At 43.5% G+C, this 21,425-nt stretch overlaps 3 protein-coding genes across 6 annotated transcripts; 1 reads left to right on the forward strand and 2 right to left on the reverse strand.

The window, feature by feature from the left end:
- Positions 1–1,354: 1,354 nt before the first annotated feature.
- Positions 1,355–6,456, forward strand: LOC109991935 (T-cell surface glycoprotein CD3 epsilon chain). Its single transcript, XM_020644379.3, has 5 exons — positions 1,355–1,650; positions 2,119–2,316; positions 2,404–2,547; positions 3,804–3,856; positions 5,048–6,456. Exons 1-5 carry the CDS (start codon positions 1,578–1,580, stop codon positions 5,105–5,107), a joined length of 528 nt encoding a protein of 175 aa, XP_020500035.1. The 5' UTR covers positions 1,355–1,577; the 3' UTR covers positions 5,108–6,456.
- A 2,872-nt stretch (positions 6,457–9,328) lies between these two features.
- Positions 9,329–12,073, reverse strand: LOC109991933 (T-cell surface glycoprotein CD3 gamma chain-like). Of its 2 annotated transcripts, XM_020644375.3 has the most exons (6): positions 11,939–12,073; positions 11,625–11,707; positions 10,440–10,652; positions 10,144–10,287; positions 9,850–9,914; positions 9,329–9,742 (listed from the first exon to the last, which is right to left on the reverse strand). In XM_020644375.3, the coding sequence occupies exons 2-6, from the start codon at positions 11,686–11,688 to the stop codon at positions 9,683–9,685; spliced, it is 546 nt and encodes a 181-aa protein (XP_020500031.3). In that variant the 5' UTR covers positions 11,689–11,707; positions 11,939–12,073; the 3' UTR covers positions 9,329–9,682. The 2 variants fall into 2 exon arrangements, with proteins under 2 accessions (XP_020500031.3, XP_065816794.1); XM_065960722.1 differs by lacking the exon at positions 11,939–12,073 and having other exon boundaries at positions 11,625–11,930.
- A 1,376-nt stretch (positions 12,074–13,449) lies between these two features.
- LOC109991902 (transmembrane protein 25) lies at positions 13,450–20,391 on the reverse strand. 3 transcript variants are annotated; one of them, XM_065960648.1, is made up of 10 exons: positions 19,966–20,391; positions 18,809–18,925; positions 17,422–17,766; positions 17,053–17,343; positions 16,734–16,865; positions 16,613–16,646; positions 15,327–15,436; positions 14,280–14,366; positions 14,149–14,186; positions 13,450–13,788 (listed from the first exon to the last, which is right to left on the reverse strand). In XM_065960648.1, the coding sequence occupies exons 2-10, from the start codon at positions 18,885–18,887 to the stop codon at positions 13,774–13,776; spliced, it is 1,131 nt and encodes a 376-aa protein (XP_065816720.1). In that variant the 5' UTR covers positions 18,888–18,925; positions 19,966–20,391; the 3' UTR covers positions 13,450–13,773. The 3 variants fall into 3 exon arrangements, with proteins under 3 accessions (XP_065816720.1, XP_065816719.1, XP_020499988.1); XM_065960647.1 differs by lacking the exon at positions 13,450–13,788 and having other exon boundaries at positions 13,993–14,186; positions 18,809–18,922; positions 19,966–20,389; XM_020644332.3 differs by lacking the exon at positions 13,450–13,788 and having other exon boundaries at positions 13,993–14,186; positions 19,966–20,388.
- Positions 20,392–21,425: the final 1,034 nt, after the last annotated feature.

Genomic DNA, 21,425 nt, shown 5'->3' on the forward strand with positions numbered 1-21,425 from the left:
TTTTCTTCACTCTTCATATGGATCCCCATTAGTCACAGCCAAGTATAGCAATCTTCCTCCACAAATACAAACATTTACTTCTTTTTAGTTTTTGCCTTTATGTGATAGGACAGCTGAAGAGAGATAGGAAACGGGAGGAGAGAGCGGGATGATGACATGAAGCTAAAGGCAGCAGAGGTCAGATTCAAACCCATGGCCGCTGCTACGAGGACTTTAGCCTCTCTGAACTCATCAAAAAAGCGTTTAAGTTTTCTGCTCCCTGTACTTGGAACAAATCACAAAGAGCTGAAACTTAACGACCTTCTCTGATTAGATGCTTTTAAGGGAAGTTAAATGACTTGGAGGCAAAAACATCTGGCTGTAGATGTTCTCCCTGATGTGTCTGTGGATGACATTGACAAACATTTGCTGTTCACATTTGTTATTTGTGTCTTTTCATGCCTAATGATGTTTTGTATTTGTATGTTTGGCTGCTCGTTGTTTGTGTGTAACTCTGTTAATTGTGCTGCTGACTGTCTCGGCCAGGACGCTCTTCAAAAAGAGATTTTTAATCTCAATGAGTTTCTTTCCTGGGTATATAAAAAATCTCTACCTGGGGTTCACAAAATAGCCACTGCAAAGGGGTGAGCATGTTGGCTGTCCAAAGGGAGAGAGACAGAAATTTGAGAAAGCCTGGCTCATATGTCCTTCCACTCAGGTGAAGCCAGTCAGCAATCACAGGTAGGCAGGTGGGCGGGGTCTCCGAGTAACCAGCCAGCAAGCCATAACCCACCACCAGAGGAAGCCAAAGCTCTGCAAATGAAAACAGCACAACAGTACCAGGAGAAACACACATGGCAGGGCCGTCACAAGTGAAATATGAAGGTACCCTCAATTGATTTAAAATAATAATGGCTTCTGTCATTGAACACAGCTTCTTTTTCATCAGGTGAATCACATTTTCTATTGACACCTGACAATGATTCATAAACATCATGCGAAACAGAACGAGGGTAAAATAAAAAGGATCAAATTATCACAAACATTACCCTGCTTGGCTCCTCTCTTTATTCGTATTTTATGAATATCTAAGAGCAAATTACATTCAAAAAGATGGCCGACATTTAGGCGTGTAACTGTTTACTCATCTTGAAAAAGAAATGCTTCCTGTGGGTTGCAGGGTATGTGTGTGTGTGTGTGTGTGTGTGTGTGTGTGTGTGTGTGTGTGTGTGTGTGTGTGTGTGTGTGAGTGAGTGTGTGTGTGTGTGTGTGTGTGTGTGTGTGTGTGTGTGTGTGAGTGTGTGTATGTGTTTGTGTGCGTGTGCGTGCGTGCGAGTGAGTGAGTGAGTTAGCGAGAGAGAGATGACAAGAGTCAGAAAGAAAAGAGAGAGAGAGAGAGAGTCAGTGAGTGAGTGAACTTCAAGTGTTCTCCTCTCTGACTCTTTTTTTGCCTTTTCCAACAGGCAGATTGATTCTTTTAAAATTTGTTTCTTCTTATATCTGGTTCTGAATACGTTGAAATATCAACTCTGTGGAGTAGAACCAACACCAACAACAAGAACAAAACCAGAACACAAAGCTAAAGTCGTCTGAGCAAAATGACTAGCATCAGTGTTGGCGCTGCGCTAACCGTCCTCCTGCTCTTCATCTCCCCTGCGGATGCTGCTGACGGTATGTTTTCATTATTATTGGTACAATTCCTAAATATTTTTTTAATACACATTTTGCAGAAAAAAACTGACATCTAAGAGCAACGTTCAAGAAGTCTTCATTTCTTGTGCTTCATCGTTTGCCCCTCTACCGTCCCTACTGCCGTGTTGAGAGCTTTGAAATGTGACTGTCTGTAATTTTCTTAACTTTTACAGCTAATGTTTTCATTTGCTGGACCATTTTTTTGGTAATAATGCAACTACGTTTTCTGGAGGAAATGTAAAAAATGTTTATCGATTTGTTCCTTATTTTGAGATCTTTTTGGAAACTCCTTGTCGTCATAGATCGGCATGATGTGGTTCACAGTAGCATCGGGGAAACTCGAAAAGCACAGACGACCTCAGCTCTCTGATTGTTCTCTTTACTCACTGTGAAGTCCTGGAGGATGAGGGTGGTTAATAACTTAAAATATTTTCCATGTGTTTTCAGGTGATGTAGAATTTTGGAGGGAAACTGTCACAATGACATGTCCAGAAGAAGGGACGTGGTATGAAAAAGGAAATTCAGAGATGACAGACCTAAAGGAGAATAAGACATATGTTTTCAAGTATGAAAACAAAAAGAAAGGCCTTTACCACTGTGTGCATGACGTAGATAAAAAGTATTACTTCTACGTGCAAGGAAAAGGTGAGTTAACAGCAGATACTCTTCATTATTTATTATTTAGTAATCTTTGTCGACCCCCTCAGTCAGCTGCCTCTTACTTTCCTTCAGCGTGTGAGAACTGCTTCGAGCTCAACCCTCTGGTGTTTGCATTGGCCATCATTGTGGACGTGATCGGGACGGCGTTTGTGATGATGATTATCTACAGGTGTGGCAAAAAGAGACGCTCAGATGGACTGTCCAATGCTTCCACAGGTAAGAAAAGATTAGAGTATTTTACAAATCAATGAACAAGGTTAGCAGAACCACTCTGCAGAATATCAATAGGAACAAAGGTTCAGACATGTAGCTCTTACAACTCTGGAATTATTTTCAATTATCTCAAGTAAAACGATGCCATGCAATATAATGCGCTGAAATAAGATGCCATGCAATACGATATCATACGATGCGATTCAAGGCGATGCAGTACGATACGAATATGATGAGGTAGGATGCGATGCGATGATACGATTTTAAAATTTGTCTTGCACTTAAAGTGCTGCAAACATTCAGCTGCCTCCACGATAGAATCATCACACACAATCCACATGAAAACAGAAAAGCATATACCAATGAAAACCAAAAAACTCTACATGTATTGCACATTACCCATGTTGCATAAGATCTAGATAAAACACAGCGCAAGTAAGAGAGTACAGACAAAAGAACTCAACGACACTATTGCCAAACCGATACAGCCTTAAGAAATATTGTTTAACTTGTTGATGGACTTGGGTACAAAAGAGTTTTTAAATCGGTTCAGTTTACATTTAGTGACTCTGTATTGCCAAAGCTTCTATGCAGAGTGGAGGTCGAGACGGGTCAGAAAACATGCTTTTGTTTGCCTGAGAACAGACTGCTCATGTGAAATGTATTTGATTTCACATTTTTCATGGTTTCCCTCTTAACCTGTCCTTCGCAGCGAGAGAGGCAGGACACAATGAAAAAAAGGGTGCTGCAGAAGGGGCAGTGTAATGTTTACAACACCTCCAAGACGGCAACAAAGCAGAACAGGATAATGACTGTTTTTGCACCGTTATTACATTATCAACGCTGCAAGGAATCAGCCTTATACTAACGAAAAAGAAACATGATGGCGAGCACAAAAGGAGTTTGAAGCAGCTTCATTAAGATCCCTAATGTTTTGTCCTGGTTGCATGATTTAAACATCATCACTTCCTGTCCACTCGTTAGCAGGGATATATCTTGAATAATATCTGCTGCGCTCACACTTCAGCTCACTCCAACTTCTTCTAGATAACTTATTAAAAAGGCGGGCAGTAAAAACCTGGAATAAAGTGGGGTGAAACTTTTGGCTGTGTGCGTTCACACATGCACCTCACCCTGAAGCGCTGTGCATGTGGGAAAAGGGCTTTACTTATCTGCATGCTCAACCTAAAAGGATCAATTTAAAGTCATGTCTGAGTCACAAATAAATGGTCAAACATGTTTCTGTTATTATCTTGTAGCACCTGCTCGCAGAGGAGGCCGAGCTCCACCTCTCCCATCTCCTGACTATGAGGTAGGTGTTGTCTCAACCAATTCTGATCCGTGATGAGGGTCACTTTTATGATTATGAACCCACCTGCAAAATCCACTTTTTCAAGTTTTTGTAGAAGATTGATACCAAAGATACGCTTGTTAGCCTAGCTTAGGAGAGGAAAAGTTAACCTGCTAGCTCACAATAATTTTGTCCACTTACAAAAACTTCTTCAACTCACTAACACATGATTTATCAAGCGTGTCATCAGACAAGACAAACAAGACAGAGTAAAAGTTAAAGGTCACATATTATTCTCCTTTTCAATCACTTTAAATAAGTCTCAGAGCTCCCCAAAACATGTGTGTAAAGTTTCTTGTTCTAAATCCACTCTGGTCTTGTATTTGATCATGCCTATAAACCCCTCTATTTCAGCCCTGATCAGAACAGGCTGTTTCTGTGTCTGTACCTTTAAATGTAAATGAGCTGTGTCTGACCACGCCCCCTCTCTGGAAGGGCTTGGATGGCTCGGGCTTTCCCGCTCCATGCCTTATTGTTTACTGTGAGAAGGCAGACTCAGAGGGCAGAACAAACACCTAGCTGTGGGATTGTCACCCACCTGGGGAAGGGGTTACTGCCCTTTGTGATGTCACTAAGGGAAAATCTCCAAATGGCCTGTTTGATCACACATTTTCCGAAAAGTGGAGCAGGCAAATAATAATAATAATACATTTTATTTAAAGGCGCCTTTCAAAACTCTCAAGGTCACCTTACAGAGCAGAGATAAAAACAACAAATTAACATTAAAAACACAAAAAAACACAAATGTACAGGATGTAAAAGGAGTTATGAGAACGGGTGGAGAATGATCAGACTGAATAAGCCAGTTTAAAAAGATGTGTTTTGAGATGAGATTTGAAAATGGAGAGAGAGTCGATATTACGGATTTGTGGTGGGAGAGAGGGGGGCAGAGCGGCCCCCCACCTCTGGTAAAAGACAGAGAGGATGGACTTTTCTCATCATTGGGGTGTTTGTAGACAGACTAGGGACACATATTGTGGAAACATGGTGAAGTGAATTCTGCAGGATATGTGACCTTTAAACATTGAACTTTTATAAGATTCCAGGACATCAATCTTTTTAAAAATCAGTCCTTATAAAAACATGTAATTTAAATGTGTAAGTGTATGACTCTGTGCTCAAACTAATCCTGTTTGTGATGTGCTTTGGCAGCCACTCAACCCTCACACACGCAACCAGGATCCGTACTCTACGGTGAGCAGGACTGGATAAACGACGCGTCGAATGACTCCACTGAACAACAAACAACTTAGATGAGCAGAAATCATACTCCAAGGACTGTGCACACATCGGCTTTGGGGTTTAAAGTGTTGCTTTAACCTAATGGAAAAAACAGTTGTATATATTTTTTTACTTAATCCTGGTAATGAAGGCTGTAATTGTCCAGGTATTCGGCCACCACTGCGGTTCAACAGAAGTGAATCAGTTGGTCCATGTTCATATTTCATAGCGTGTCATTGAGGGGGAAAGTGTTTTGTTTTTAATTCAGAGTCTATTTGATCGGATTTTCCCCAGATGTACATTAAGGTATATCAAAACATTTAAAAACTTTCTTCGGTATCAAGTGGTCCAGAAAAATATCATCTTCACCTTTGACCTCAGTTTACGGCACAAAAAGTCACATTTCTTTTAGCTCGAGTATTAGATGTGTTTGGATCATAAAGATACGGTGATTTCACATATCCACTCCTGAAAATATCTGAAAAAAACCTAGATAATTTTAGATATTGCTCTGCTCTGCTCTGTAGATTCTCCCGACCTGTCTGTTCACACATGCTCCTCACAGCTGGAGACTATCGCTGTCAGATGGGTGGGGGGGGGGGGGGTCTCCTGCGGTAAGACGTGATGTAAAAAAAACAAGGAGGAAGTAGGGGATGAAGCAACAGAGTCCGCTATACGACGCTATAGTGAGAATATTTGTCTTTATATCAATGCTATGTGTGTCGTCCAACGGAATGACATCCACATGAGAGCGTAGAACGATATACTGTCAGAACCGAAAACCTAAAGCAGCCTTTTAATTACGTGCACAGAGATCATAGCACCCGTGTGCAGACACTCTATGCACCGTGCAGCAGTCACAGTATATAAACATCACTCCCCCATCCTATTGGCTCAAGCTAAATTCTCTGGAGAATATCCTGCTGCGTTCTCACATCAGTCCACTCGGACTTGAAGCAGAAAAAAGTACCAGGGGTCTGGCAGGAGAAACTTCAAGTGAAGTCCAAGTGAAAAATTCAGCAGGAGTTTTTCAGGAGATTTTTGCAAGTGTGAAATCCCTTATAGACTTATTATTGTGGACATTGAGTGTTTTAATATATTTATACTGTACATATACCATCTTATTTACAATAATGTCACAGTTACATCCTCATTTCTATTGTTTTCTTAAATAAATAGGAACTTGTTTTTTGTTTTTTTTTAATGTCCAACACATTGTAAAAACAGCGTTTTACCTACCATTAAATAATACGATCATCAACTTTGCTGTCTGATTTTACTTGGCTGCCTTAAACGTCTTGTCACTGTAAAGCCTCATTAATAAACCACAGACAACAGCGCTCTCACTTCCTTCATTACCTACAATCGGAAATAACACTCAGATCATCGCGCGGATAAAAATGCGATATGTGAACCATGAGGCAGCATCAAAGCCTCAGCTCATATCCGTACAGCGCCCACATGCATGCACACGATCAGCATCAATGTCAGCCAACACTACATACTGTGTTCTGTCAGAGGCACGGCAGGCTGTCTATGGAAACATCTGACATTTCTCATTGCAGAAACATGCTTGTTTTTGTACTCACAATGGAAACACGTCACGTTTTGTTTCGTTTTGCTCGTCAGATTGTGTTTTTTCCTTTCCCGTATTTAGTTTCTCAGCTCACTTCTTTCCATTTATTTTATTTTATTTTGGCACCAACAGAATAAAAATGAATGTCAAAGGTAGAAAAATGAATCATCTTGAGTTATTTATCTCATTGTCTCAGGGCAACAACGCTGTATCATCATGTGATAATGAGTTCATTTCTCGTTATCTCCAAATGAACGACGAGCCGGCATCATCATCCCCAGATGTCGTCAAACGGAGGAGAAACCGGCGCATAGCTTTAAGTTACAAGAACAAAACTCTGTTTTCCCCATCTACACAGAAACACCCTAGGACACGGCCGCACTGGCCACACTGGCCATACTTACCATACTTACCGTGCCCAAGCATGCTTCAACCCTAAAGTCCAGTTCGTTTGGCCAGTGTGACCGCTCCGTGTCGTGTTCAGGCACCGTACACTTCCTTGGCTTTTGGCACACTTCGGCACGGTACACTTCATGCACGAGCACGCGGGTACACAACGCTGACAGCCTTCATTATGGAGAAATCCAGAGTTTCATGGCTGTATCTGACTAACATGACACATTATAAACCACAAAGTAGCTGTCATGTTCTCTGTGTTGTTCTCCGATGTGCGGCCATGGACTCGGCCACAGACTCGGCCGCTAACTTGGCCGCGCGTCTATTTCATTTTTCATTTATTTATGGCTGTGTCTGATTAAAATGGCTTAAAATAAGACGCAAAGTCAGTAAAGTAGCTGTCATGCTCTCTGTGTTGTTCTCTGATGTGCAGACGCGGACTCGACTGCGCGTCTCTCTCTCTCTCTCTCTCTCTCTCTCTCGTCCGCCTGTTTGTAAACTGAGCACGCTTCATAATAACATAAAGCGTGCATGCGTTGTATTACGACGTTATGTACAAGAGGTAGTCGTGCTTAGGCACGGATAGTCCTGTGTAGTGTGACCGGCCAGCTTGGGAATGGCGCATCGGGGGGCCAATCGTGCTTGAGTACGGCACAGTACAGATGGCCAGTGTGACCGCGCCCTTAAACAGAGTTTCTGAACATCTTCTCCCTGGAAGGAGTTTTTTTTAAAGGTGAGTTTTCAGTGACTTAAAGCGCAGTTTGTGTACGAAATGTCAGAACACACAGAAACAGCTACGTTTTCAAAGATACCCGGCTACTTGTGGACGACGCCTGAGATGTTTATGTAACAAATACCAAGTTCCCCCCCACACACACACACACACACACACACACACACACACAGCTGCCAGTGTGTACGTCTTTACTGATGGAAATGAAAGCAGGAAACATGACATGTAAAATCTCTTCTTCAGACTTCTACTAATTCATCATTCAGCAACACAGTGTGCGTCTCAGTTTGTGCAGTGGAAACACTCCCACACGTATCATCTTCATCTACTGTGTGTTTGTGTGAGAGTAAAACAAAGAGAAACCGGGGGGAGGGGTTCAAATGAGCTCCTCTATGAGTCTAACTGTTCCCACACACTGGTCTACATCTGCTCGAGGAGAACATGCGGTCGGATTATGCAGAACACAAACAACGAGTCAGAATAGGTCTGTGTGTGTGTGTGTGTGTGTGTGTGTGTGTGTGTGTGTGTGTGTGTGTGTGTGTGTGTGTGTGTGTTTGTGTGTTTGTGTCGGTTGTGTTACTGAGCCGAGCTGTCTTAGCTTCGTCGTTTGATCTCGGTACTCCTCAGGTAGAGAGCTGCAGTTTGTATCTTTGTCACAGCGGTGTCGAGTGTGAGGCGAAAGACTCGGAGAAATGATCAAAGAATTAAAGCAGTTAGATTATCTGACAACGAGACGCTTCCTCCACAGTTAGTTTGAAAGTTTCTCCCTCTCCTCCTCCTCGTGTCTTTGTTGCTATTTTAACTCTCCAGACTTTCCTCCCTGCTCTGCTTCTCATACTTATTGAGTAATTCTTCTTACCACTGCTCACTCTTTCTTATATTCCTCATCGTTTGGTTCAACAGACTGAAATAGACTCTAAAAGGCTGTCACAAGACGGTGCGGGGCATACAGAGGGTGCTTCTGAATTACAAAGTGCCTACACAATCTGACAGTAGACAGTACCTTCTCTCCGTGCTGTATCCTGTAAGGACCTCCTGTTCAGTAGGCAGATATTTGTTCCTACTTGGTCTGATTCATTCAGGGTGGAAGTGGAGTCATCAGCCCGCCTCATGTTATTGACACTCCAACTCAGATGTGATCTGCACGATGGCTCAGTGAATAATACAAAACTTCACACTGCATGTTAACAATTTAACAACTTAACATTTGAAAGGCGCGTTACCCAAAACCGGCCGCAACCATCCTCGTTTGTTTTTATTTGGAGGCGCACAGGAAGTGATGTTTTACATTTAATTTCGCACAGCATTGTGGGTGTTTAAATACAACTAATTTCGTGAAAGGATGCATCCAAACAAGACTGCACAAAATCAGGAAGTTAGCATCCATCCTGAAATGTTCACTCTACTGAGGTGGATCAAAAAAATGTGAGTTAAATTTGAACTTAAGCCGACAACATTTTTTTGTTTCTCCTCGTCTGGTAATCGCTGCAAAGATGACAAGAAAGAACAGTTTTTATTTGTCAATCTTTAATTTTATATAAATGTAACATCAGCTTTGTTTAATGAAATAACACTCCATTGTCTGCAGTCACTGCTGCATCATCAGCCCTTAAGGACATTTAATAAAAATACCACACGGGACGATTTAAAGGCTACAGAAACAAAAACAGCTGAAAAACTCTGAGCAGGTCAACGAGCCGCTCATTAGAAGCAACATCTTACAGGCATGCAAATGAGACAAGATGGAAAGATGAAACAAGTAGACATTAAAGATGACTTTCAAGGTCGCATGAAGAGTATGCTCAAAGCGGGGGTGGTGGGGGGGAGTGGTTGGCGTCCGAGGCAGGGGGCTGTCAGCCATCTATCTTCTGTTACTCAGCACGTCATACGTGTCTTTCTGACCACTTCTGAGTTTCAGAGGCTAAAGGAGGGAAAGGTGGAGGAAAGGAAAGACAAATGGTTTCAGTTATGGCGACATTTCTAAACGAGATAATCAAATATTAGAGACCTCATGGTGTTTCTGCGTACCTGGTAGTGATCGTTAGAGGCTCTGTTGCTCATCTCGTTTGGGACAAGATGCTGTCTGTCAGAGCCTGGGGATGCAGGTGTTAATAATATTTATATAAAAATATCAGCAATGAGAGGAAAACCATGTGAGTGCATTTTACTGCTTATACGTCGACTTCTATTTGAAAAAAAACATTCTGCCTAAATTTAATACAACCCCATTCATGTTCTCTAACGACCAGAGCGAATGTGAATGAAGCCCGTCATTGACTGATAGATTAAAATGTCCTTTTATTGTTCGATTGATTGACTTACCTTTCTTGTTGGACGTGACTGGACCAATCCAAGATTGAGAAGCGACGATGTAAACGGCCACTCCAATCACAATGGTCGCCACCACGTCTCCAACAGCGATTCCCACGATGGAACTCGTGTCGAGCTCGATGCAGTTGTCACAGGCTGCAAACACAGACACAGGCAAACAGAAAACATAGGTTTCTTGAGCATGTACGTAGAGTTCAGTGTAAATGCAATTATTGGATGAACAAAATTGCCAATTAGTCCAAAGAAAAAAGGAAACACAAAAGGTCAAGTTTGGCTGCAGATCTTACTCCGAAATTTCACAAAGATTTTTGCTTTTACAGGGTTTCCCTCTTCATCCACACATGAGTACTCTCCTGAGTTGCTGTCCCTGTATGACAATGTGAAGGACTCAGCCTGATCACCATAAGGGGACTTCATTTCATACCCTGTACCACAATTCACCACGATGCCATCAGTGACAGGTTTCACCTCTATGAGAGATTCTGGTGGTGTTTGTGCTTCTGTAAAGGAGAAAAAGAAAACGTTCAACTTTAAGCAAAGGACCCTGATCATCACCAGCAGCAGTGTGAACTAAGATGGATTTCTGTGGTGGTTCTTTGGTGCCAGGTATATGTCATTTTGCAAAATCGACTCAACATTTTCCTTTTTTTTTACGTCTATTCATCTTCAAACTGTACTTCATATGTGAGGAAAGAATCAGGGTTTTACCTCCACATACACAGCACACGTTTGCATTAGTAGTAAACTACTCAAATCAATCGAACCTTTATTTATTCTCGAGAGGACACCGAGGATTCTCTCAGTCAATGGCGACCAGATTACAAACACATTAAAACAAGCAAAAAACGACAGCAACAAACCACAGAGATCTATTCAAAACATTTACAATTAGAAAACAAAGTGGCCAGAAATCAAATTCTAAACTCTGCAAAAGAGGGAAGAACTCCGATCTTCAGAGTCTGCTGGAGGGCGCTCCATGAATTTGAGGTATCAAAAGAAAATGCAGTTTTGCAGAGTTCAGTGAAAGCTCGAGGGACGAGCCAATCAGAAGAACGGGTCATGTAGGTGCCTGGAATTTCACTCCAAGAGGTCTGTGATGTAAGGCGGAAGTTTTCAATAATGGCCTTGAAAATATATAAAACTAATGCTTGTTGCGCCGCTCTTCAAGAGAAGGCCGACTGATCTTCTCGTACGGCTCATGATGACAAATCTATCACCCGTTATAAATTAGAAGAAGTTCAGTTTAAAGGAATAGACACACAGTAATGTTTTGTCAGGCGAGCAGACGGTTGTGAAAGCTGCATGTTTTCATCACAAGAAATGTTTGCAGTCGACATCATTTTGGCTTAAAATTAAACACCACAAACGAGAATGAAACTGGACTTTCATTTGCTTTCATGAGAGTCATAAAAACTGAACTACTGAATAAAGTTTCTCCTCCTTCAAAAAATATATATCTGATGGTGACCTACCTGTCAGAGTCCAGAGCAGCGGCAGCAGCAGAAGGGACACAGGACAAAGTATCTGGCATCTCATCGTGTGTGTGTGTGCGTCTCTGCAGGTTACAGAAGGAAATATATCAGCTCTCTGTGAGTGAGAGCGAGCGAATGACAGAAACCAGGAAGGGGCGCCATTTTCTGCTCTCTGTCAACCATTTTATACGAGTCATTTTTTGAACGGCTTACTGATGATGAGTTCAGGTTTTTGATCCTTTAAAAAGAACAGTGCACGACACATTTTAACATCAGCTGACAGAACGAGCAGATATGAACAGTGATCGACTGACCTCAGAGTTACGAAGCTGCCGTGATCCTCGAGTCAAAATCTTCAAGCCCTCGCCTCTTCAAGTGTTTGATTGTGAGTGTGTGTGTGTGTGCATGGAGGAAGTGAGTGTGATTGGCTCATTTTCTGTCCCAGCAGGCTTTGTTGTTGTTTTTTTCTGCACCTGGAAGTCTTTGTGTGTCTGTAAAACCGGTGTCATTAGAACTTAATGTCTTTCACGACATGTTGCTTTAATGTTCGCTGCACCAGAATTCAGACAGAAAATTTCTTCTCTTGAATGAATAATTAATAAGTCGTTGATAATTAACAAACTCAATATTTACGTACTACATAGAGTACATGCTGAGGTTATATCATTGGGGAGCAGTTGCTCAGTCTGGAGGGGACTGGAGTTAGAAACCAGGAGGGGAGGGGGTGACTGATTCAAGCCTCGCTGCAGACCAAGTGTGGAACATGGACGCTGCTTGTCAACAGGCAATGTGGCTACTGCTTGGGGTCCCAGGCTGGTAGCCACCCTTGAATCACGGCACGCCCCCCCCCCCCCCTCCCCCCGATCGTTGTTGGGGGGGAAATCAGGCCTAAAACCGTCTGGTGTGTGGCCAGCTTTAATGCGTGTGTGTGTACTTCAGCCCGTGTTTGTGCAGCAGTTTCAATAACAGGAGAGGGAAAAATGAATTTCCACTCTGGGAGTAATAAAGTACATCATCTTTCTTCTTCTACTCATTTAAACAGCTTTCATATGCTCCAAAAGCCATGACCAGAACTCTGTGGAGGAGAATCTGCTTTGGAAATAAGAGTCCCCCTCCAGCCGTGTGTTCTAGCTGAAATGATTGCCACTTGCTGAATAGTGAATAGTTGCCGGGGGAAATGTGGAGCAGCTCCATCCTTTATAACAAACAGACATGACACAACCGTGTGTGTGTGTGTGTGTGTGTGTGTTCACATTAATATTTCAATTCCCTGTGTGTCATAAATGTTTTTACCCCGCCGTGTGTGACAAATTATATTCCCTGCTGTGCACAGAAGACACAGCAGAGAGAGAGAGAGCGAGAGAGAGAGAGAGAGAGGGTACAAAGAGATGCTCCCACAACACGACCCTGTTTCCTGTTTGAGCTAAAGCCACAAAAACCTGCGACCTAGAGCTTACACCTGGCACACACACTCTCTCACACACACACACGCATGCACGCACGCACGCACGCACGCACGCACGCACGCACGCACGCTCTCACACACACACGCACACACACACACACACACACACACACAATGAAAGACATGCATTATTGCCTCGTGCGCCTGCTGTTGTCAAGCAAAAGGGACAGCAGCGTGTTAACTACAGTCTTTGCAGAGTGTAACAATCGCTTTAACACACAGCTTTCACTCATAATGACTCACAAGAACTCAACACCCTCATGATAAGCAGGAAGCCCACACACACCCAGCCTCATAAAGCCTCACAGTGCCCCCTGGAGGATGCCAATACACCTGCAGCCAAGTCTTGCAGCCACTTCACACCATTTTATATATTATCTTTATTAGACGTCCTCTTCTATACACATATACATATGCATACAAATATACAGTACATGACATGTTACAGGTTCATATACAAATATCTTTAATTATGTACCGTCTTGTTTGGATAGCGTCGGTCACATTTCACATACAGTACGTTATCTTGCACATTCTGGTGTAAGCATGGAACAAGTAATGCATTCCAGTAATGCGGCCGGGGAGGAGGACACGAGGAGCACATGGTTACAGGAGGAAATTAAAGATAGGGAATATGAGCATTCTCATGTCGGGGTTACACTTTGGGGTTATTGAGACAACACATCATGGACCAGAACACTGACTCAGAAAGACAAAAAACACCAACATTGTTTTTGATTTGTGAACAAGAAAGTTGAGAACCTGTCAGAGAAACAGAGTGTGTCGAAACTGGGTGTTGTAGTTTTTCCGGGCGACTGATATTTGGTTGAATGACTGACTGGCAGTTGTTCTGGGTTCCCTCTTGGACAGCAGCACTGTTGTAAGTATTTTTGCATGCATGCACTGTGTGTGTGTGTGTGTGTGTGTGTGTGTGTGTGTGTGTGTGTGTGTGTGTGTGTGTGTGTGTGTGTGTGTGTGTGTGTGTGTGTGGGTGTGGGTGTTTGTGTGTAACTTTGTGGTTGGTCAGAGCCAGATCTCCTCGCTGCTTGTGCTGTTCACCTTGTAGATGTAACCCACCATCGGATATCTGGCAAAACCTGCAAATCATCAAGATAAAACATTCAAACAAAGGACAACATTGACTCAGAAGTACTAAAACATTGAGCAGTATCAGAGTGTAATTCTCTGACCTCTGGCAGCATAGGCTAATGACAGATCTTCCTCCTCCTCTTCCGCTCTCCTCTCTCCCACGCTGTTCTGCTGGGCGGCCTCTCGGGCTACGAAAAAGGAATGCAAGGAAGGAAGGAAGCCCCGAAAAATGTAAAGGACATGAGCCCTATACAGACTGCTGTCATTGCAAAAGTGTTGTAACTTAGCTCAGCTGTCATCACGTCTTTGTACGTTCATATTGATTCCGCAACGGCACAAAATTGGTGTCCCAGTATTTTAATTCACATTGCATTTAGACGTTGCAGAAGCGGGAGCTCCTCATAGATACACAGTCAGACGTGCACAAACACACAACACTGAGCTGAAACCTCTGTTACTACCTCTGTCCAGATACGGAGGGGGCGATGACTTTGTCCCTCCATTACGCCTCCGAGACATGAAGGGAACATGTTGAAGTGCTGGCTTCTCTGACAACAATGCAGCAGCCAGTATGTCCTCCTTCTAACTTTAGATTCTGGTCCTGAATGCTCTGGATTTGTTTGGACCAGAGAAGGTAGGCGGTTTTAAGACACCCCCACACGGCTGTTTTGGACACCCCTCGGTTTGTCAGATATGAGAGCAGTTATCAGGTCAAACCAACAGGTGTTGCAGCGATGGAAGCGGGCAAGAGAAGTGGTTCAGATAGAAGTGATTGTACCCGACCTAAAAAGCCTCTGCATGTTTCTAATAAGCTCCACGAGCAGAAACGTGCTCAAACTAGGATCAATATTGGAGATGCTTTTGAAAAATGGAGAGAGGTTAGAACACAGAAAGGTTTACAGACTGATGCAGAGCTGGATAAACACTGAAGCTTCAATGTCCACCACATGACAACCTGTGTGAGCATCGACTCTAGAGAGGAGGGGGTGGGGGGGGGGGGGGGGGGGGCAGCTCTCTATAATGTTTTTAATTTGGACTGCAGTACCCATTTTAAACACTAGGTGTCAGAGTTACATATTGCTTCTTGTTGGTTGTGGAAACAGCTGAAGTTGTGCATTTTGTGACTAAGGCTGTTTTTGCGCTCTTACCTTTTCTCAACGTGCTGAGGTCATTGAGCTGCATGTTTGAAGGCAGAGACATGTTCTCTCTGGGGATGTGGGTCTTATCTGCCTTCTCCACCTTCAGAATGGCAGATTCACTGTACAGAACAATGGAGGAGAGGAGAGGTATCAAACCTAGACTAGATGAGTTATTGTTCTGCAGGATGGACATAAAGTATTCATAAGAGCACGAATATGCTTCCATCAGTGTTTTGCACCCGATCGACTTGTGATGCAAAGAGGGAAATTATTAGACAAGACCTCAAACAAGTAGGTGAGTGTGTCCATGACTTGCAAGCCTCAGTCCTATATTGATTATTTTCAATATGAAAAAAGTATCATTCTCCAGTAGTGACAGGTGACGTGTTTATGTGCAACATTGCAATAAACCTAGTCAGCATCTAGAAACAGTCTGAAGGACACCTGCTACCTTTGCCCAATGTTTCAAACTTGTATGTGGAGCTACATCCCACAAATAATGTTAACAATTTAAAGGAATAGTACACCTATTTAATCTATTATTAGATAACAGGCAGGGGGCAGCTACTTTAACTAAGACTGAATTCAGTTGATCTTTAAAAACTAAGAAAAACTCAAACCTTTCATCTCGTGTTTTACCTCTGCATAATCTTATGCAAACATGAGCCAAACTCAGGCGTACCATAAGACAGGATATGTGGATTCAAAGGGTTGGCAGCAATCCCCTCAGGGTGTTGGATCTGGAAAAAACAGTGTACCAACTTGCAGGGGCGCTGATTGTCAACAGGCATAGCAGTTTAACCGCTTGGGGCCCCCCAGGCCAGTAGAGGACAAACTATGTGCAAAGTTTGCAATGGCAGTAGGAACCCCCACCTAAGTTGGCCCCATTTGACAGCACTTACTCTTATTGTGCTGACTGTTGCATGTATTATTGCTGTGAAAACCTACATTTGACAGTGAAATAAAGGGTTCTATTGTTCTTAACATCTTTATTTTGAAAATGATGGTAATGTTTAAAATCAGTTGGAAAAAAAAACAAGTTCACGTTTTGCTATATTTACTTTATGACATTATTATTTATGACATTAGTCTGATGAATGCTGGTTGGAGGGGCCCCCTGTAAATTATCGCTTTAGGCCACAACAAACTTTTGGATCGAAACAGCCAACTAGCTCTACCATAAATCCTCTACGAACATGTCTGGTTATTGTTACCTGCTGACTGTTTCTCCACCAGTGTTGGTGTCACTTTTACGGCACAAAAAAAAACATCCCCAAACGGAAGTCTTTATTTACCTTTTCTTGGTCATCAGAATTTCCACTGGCTCATCTGTAACACAAATGCAGGATGAAGATGTATTACACATCTAAAATTAGTGTCACATACTACAATGCACATTCCACACTGCAGTCTCACCGATGGACTTGCTCTTGTTTTTTTGCATGAGGCAGAGAACGATCAGACTGAGGATGAGGAGCGCCATGAAGGCCATGGCTCCTCCGGTCACTATTCCCAGCATGGGCACCTCGACACGAGACTGCAGGAACTCTGGAGAGACAAGTAGAGGGAGAGGAAAAAGGACAAAACAGGGTTTGGTTGACAGCTTTCATAGTGCCAAAAATGAACGGTCTCAAGTTCGTTTTAACCAAACCACAGGTCAGGTGTAAAAACGCCCGAAGAGATGGTTATCTTAGCATTACAGAGACTGTATGAGTGTCCGTTCGCCATCACCCACCTGCCAGTGTGAGGTTGCTCTGCACAGTTCCCACACTGTTACTGGCGTTGAGCGAGATGTTTCCTGATAGGCTGCTGAGCATGACCCTTAGAGAGTGATTGGTCAGCCATGGGTAGCTTCGTGAATCCAGGATGAGGAAGTCTGAGGTGTTGGCTACTGGCTGGCCGGACTGGTCCACGAAGGTGATGGTGGCAGGCGGGTTTGAGCGGATCAAGGCGAAGAGGACCAGGGAGAGGCCAGGGTCCGAGGTTGCACTGTAGTGGGCGTTCACCCTGAGGATCTCTGGCTGAACTATGGAAGAGAGGAGAGGAACTTTATCTACTGTGGTTATCGTTTTAATGGAAGAAATCTGATTTCACACAGACTCACACTGGACATTGAGTGTGACCGTGGCATTGTAGCTCTCTCCCGTCCTGGGGTCTGACGCCACACACACCAGCTCCCTGTCCCACTTCCTGGCCCGCAGAGAGAAGTTGCTGTTGGGATTGGCCCCTGGTCTCATGAAATCAGAATCTTCCTTCGATGTCATCACCAGGCGTCCACGGTTGGGTGATGGCGCTCTCTGTTGTTCCCCGTTCAGGTACCAGGTTAGCAGGGGAGGGGCGCGGGGATCCCAGCCGTCTGATTGGCAGCTGAACCGGTGCGTCATGTTCTCCTGCAGTGTCAAAGCTGCTCGGTGCCGTCCGTCAATTTTTGGGGCGGGTTCAATAGCACCTGAAAATACAAGTTGCTGTTGTACTAAAAAGGTGTAGACTGTACAAATAATCAGCTCTATCAAGGCCGACGAAACAGACAGCAATGTTCATACTCACTCTTTCACAGTTTGTTTTTAATGCACGTGTTGGACGGTCTTCTTCATCTATAAGTAGACTCTAACACGATCACACTCTTATTAGGTCTGCTTCCTGCGTGCCTTCTAACCTACATCAGTCAGAAGAGTTCAGGGACTTACAATCTTCAGTCCAAGGATCTTACACGGTACAGCCTCATTTGCCTCTAACGTGTTTTAAACGGTTTTATTGTTTGAATTAAAAAATGGTTGTTGTTCAATTGGGCGCACTAACGGACAAAGAAACAAGCTCGGGTTGTGCTTCTACAATATTTAAACCTCCATATCCATCGTAGTAAAAACACCAGCTACCTTCCAAAATTTGAGCAACCAGAGCTCTCGTTCAGGGTTGCGGGGGCGCTGGAGCCGATCCCAGCTGTCATTGGGCGAGAGGCGGGGTTACTCCCTGGACTGTTCACCAGCCAATCACAGGGCTGACATATAGAGACAGACAACCAGACACACTCACATTCACACCTAGGGACAATTTAGAGTCCCCAGTTAACCTAAGGAGCATGTCTTTAGACTGTGGGAGGAAGACGGAGTACCCGGAGAGAACATGCAAACTCCACATAGAGAGGCTCCTGTCAGACGGGGATTCAAACCAGGAACCTCCGCTAACCACTGCACCACCATGCAGCCATAAGTCAGATGTATGTACAGAGAAATTCCACAAATATTACACTTTTTATTTTCCAAAAGGAAACAACCTAAAAAAAATAATTAACTCCCTGAATAAACTTGTTTCAAATATCTTTTTTAAAATATTATTTAAGACCACCTTTTAGTGAAATTAGAAAAGACAAAAACAACATGGATGTCTTTTTTTTTAAACTCAATCGTCATTAAAACAGGTGCTGTGCAATAATAATAATAATAGTGTAAGGCAGCAGGTATTGTGAGCTGTAAGGTACTGTTGAGTCTTACCTGTCCATGATAAGGCCAGCGTGTGAAGGAACACTACAGCAGAGCCCGACGCCCACCGTCTCAGACACCCGCGCTCCATATTGGCCCGACGGAGCACCGCACACACACAACTACCTGCTGAGAGGAAATAACATGCAGACAATTACTTTATATTTAGGCTTTATATATTCTCCATGATAAGGTAAAAGGACCTGTATAGAGCTTGTGTAGTGTTCTGACTACTCAAATCGCTTTTACATGTCACACACTGATGGCAGAGGCTGCTACGTAAAGCACTCAATATTACTACGCCATTCAAATGCATTCACACACAGCAGCGTAATTTAGGGTTCAATGTCTTGGCCAAGGATACTTAAGAAACCTCTGACCTTCATGTTGAGAGACGTCCGCCTCTACCACTGAGCCACAGCTGCCACATGGCTCTTTGTTTATATAGGAACAGAAATTTCAGAGACAGATTTCTCAAAACACAAGCTCACAAATCCAAATCTTTCCCTTTAGATTAATCCAGTGTGGGCACATGAGGGTGCAGGTATAACTTGTCATTCTGTTATCCTCCCTGTAAAGACGTTGATTCTATTGGTTGGGATTTGTAAAAGCAGACAGCGCTTCAGAAGAGAAACATTTAAAGCAATATAACAAGGACACAGCAATGGAGAAAAGCCTCTCTCACTTCTCCAGTGACTTAACGCCTTGTCCTGCTTTGGTTTGCACACTTGCCCTTTCACTACAACTCCACACATTCACAGGCCTGCTTGAATTGATGCTGTTTGTTCACAGGCACACACAGTGAGTGCAGGGAATGAGTAATGTGTTGTGCTTGCTTTGCTATATAGGTCACGTGATCAGTGTGAGAAACTCAGAAAGCAGGAACTGAGCCATCAAGGAAACACTCAGATTCCTACACATTTGGCACTACCAAGAGAGCATGCACAGACATGCTAGAAGGTATTCCAGCTCTTCTTCTTCTTCTTCATCTTGAGGATGCTGGCATTTCACTGACATGCAGAAGAAATGTGATGATGAGGCAGATAAGCGCTAAACATTACACTGTGGGTTTACAAAGAGGCTGCATGCAGGCATTTCATTGCAGATGTGTGCACTTAAATACAGTTTTTAAAAAGAAAAAAAGCCCTGTACAACACATTCAGTATTACCTCAGCGCTTTCTGCAGACGATGTTGTGATTCAGCCTGCTGGAGCTCCATGGCAGCAGAGGAGGAGAGGAGGGAGAGTGAAGGATGGTGATAACAGCAAGGCGATGAGAGGCAGCCCTCCCTGACTCAGTTGCTTTCCCATCTGCGTACACTCATACAATTACACACACACACACACCGGACACACACACACACACACACACACACACAGGGTTCTGTGCAGGGTACGGCAGCTCCAGTAGCAGCATTCACTAGCTGGCTGGGTGACGCAGGCAGTCACGCTGCCGCCACTCCAGAGAGGAGAGAGTGGGAAGGGAGGAAGGGGATGAGGAGAGGGAGGGAGGGAGGTGAAAAAAGGAGCAGGTAGATGAGGAGAGAGAAAGAGAGGAGGAGAGAGGAGAAAATGAAGGCAGGGAGAAAGGTAGAGGATGCAGAAATAAAGAGAGGGAGCAAGGGAAGCCGTGGGCACAGACTCGTGACAAATGCAAAAAAAAAAGAGCCAAATGGGAGAGAGGAGGAGGATTTACAGGATAGAACAGAAGAGAAGAACTTCTGTGCACAACATCGATTTTTAACGATCTGCTCGGGGATTGAACACAGAGCTGTGGTGGATAGAGGCAAGTGAGCTGTCAATTCAGAGGGATACACATATCTCCTTTCTCTCTTCCATCCTTCACGTTCAGGTTAAAGTAATCCTAGATAATATACAAAGGCTGAGACTCTACATGGCTCACACGGTCTGAGCTCAATTACTTCAGACTGGAAAGCCTCTGCAGTGCAGCTGTACAGACCTGAGCAGCAGCATGCAGAGCACTGCAGCTCAAACTCAGACAAAGGAAACACTCTCATATAACTTAGGTGTATTTCCTGCACGTATGCACAATTCCAGTTTAAAGTGCCCCTTGCAAATTACAGGATTTTAATTTGCCATTACTTGGACGTAAAAAATAATGTATAACTCATACATAGATCATTAATACAACATGTCAACAAAGCTTATATAAAGCTGCATAGTTTAGACATTTTGGCCCTGTATCACATTATTAAACATAACATGACAGCTCCAATGGGACATTCTGTTTAAGTCATTTCTGGTGCCCTCTGTGGACAAAGTAACGTCTCTAATCCCCAGGCTGATCTTGTCCTGTAGTGCTTTCACACACGCACAAAACTCCTGAAAAACTCCTGAAGTTTTCAAGGTGGCACAGAAGAGGAGTTTCAAACGACTCGACTCAACCAGCTAGTCATCAACGCTCCAACTCTGAAGTTTCACACGCTTAGTTAATGCAAGCTCAGAGGGCAGCGGAGAGGTCATACTGAAGGATGGAGGGCCTGTAGCACACGGGTCAAGAGCACTCGCTGGCTGTCAGTGCAGGTACATGCAGATCGAGACAGATCCGTTTGCTTTTGAACACGGTTGTGAAAAATGTAACCAGTATGTTTATGGAAAAGACAGAAATG

This window comes from Labrus bergylta, chromosome 11 (assembly GCF_963930695.1).
Source record: "Labrus bergylta chromosome 11, fLabBer1.1, whole genome shotgun sequence".
Lineage (NCBI taxonomy): Eukaryota > Metazoa > Chordata > Actinopteri > Labriformes > Labridae > Labrus > Labrus bergylta.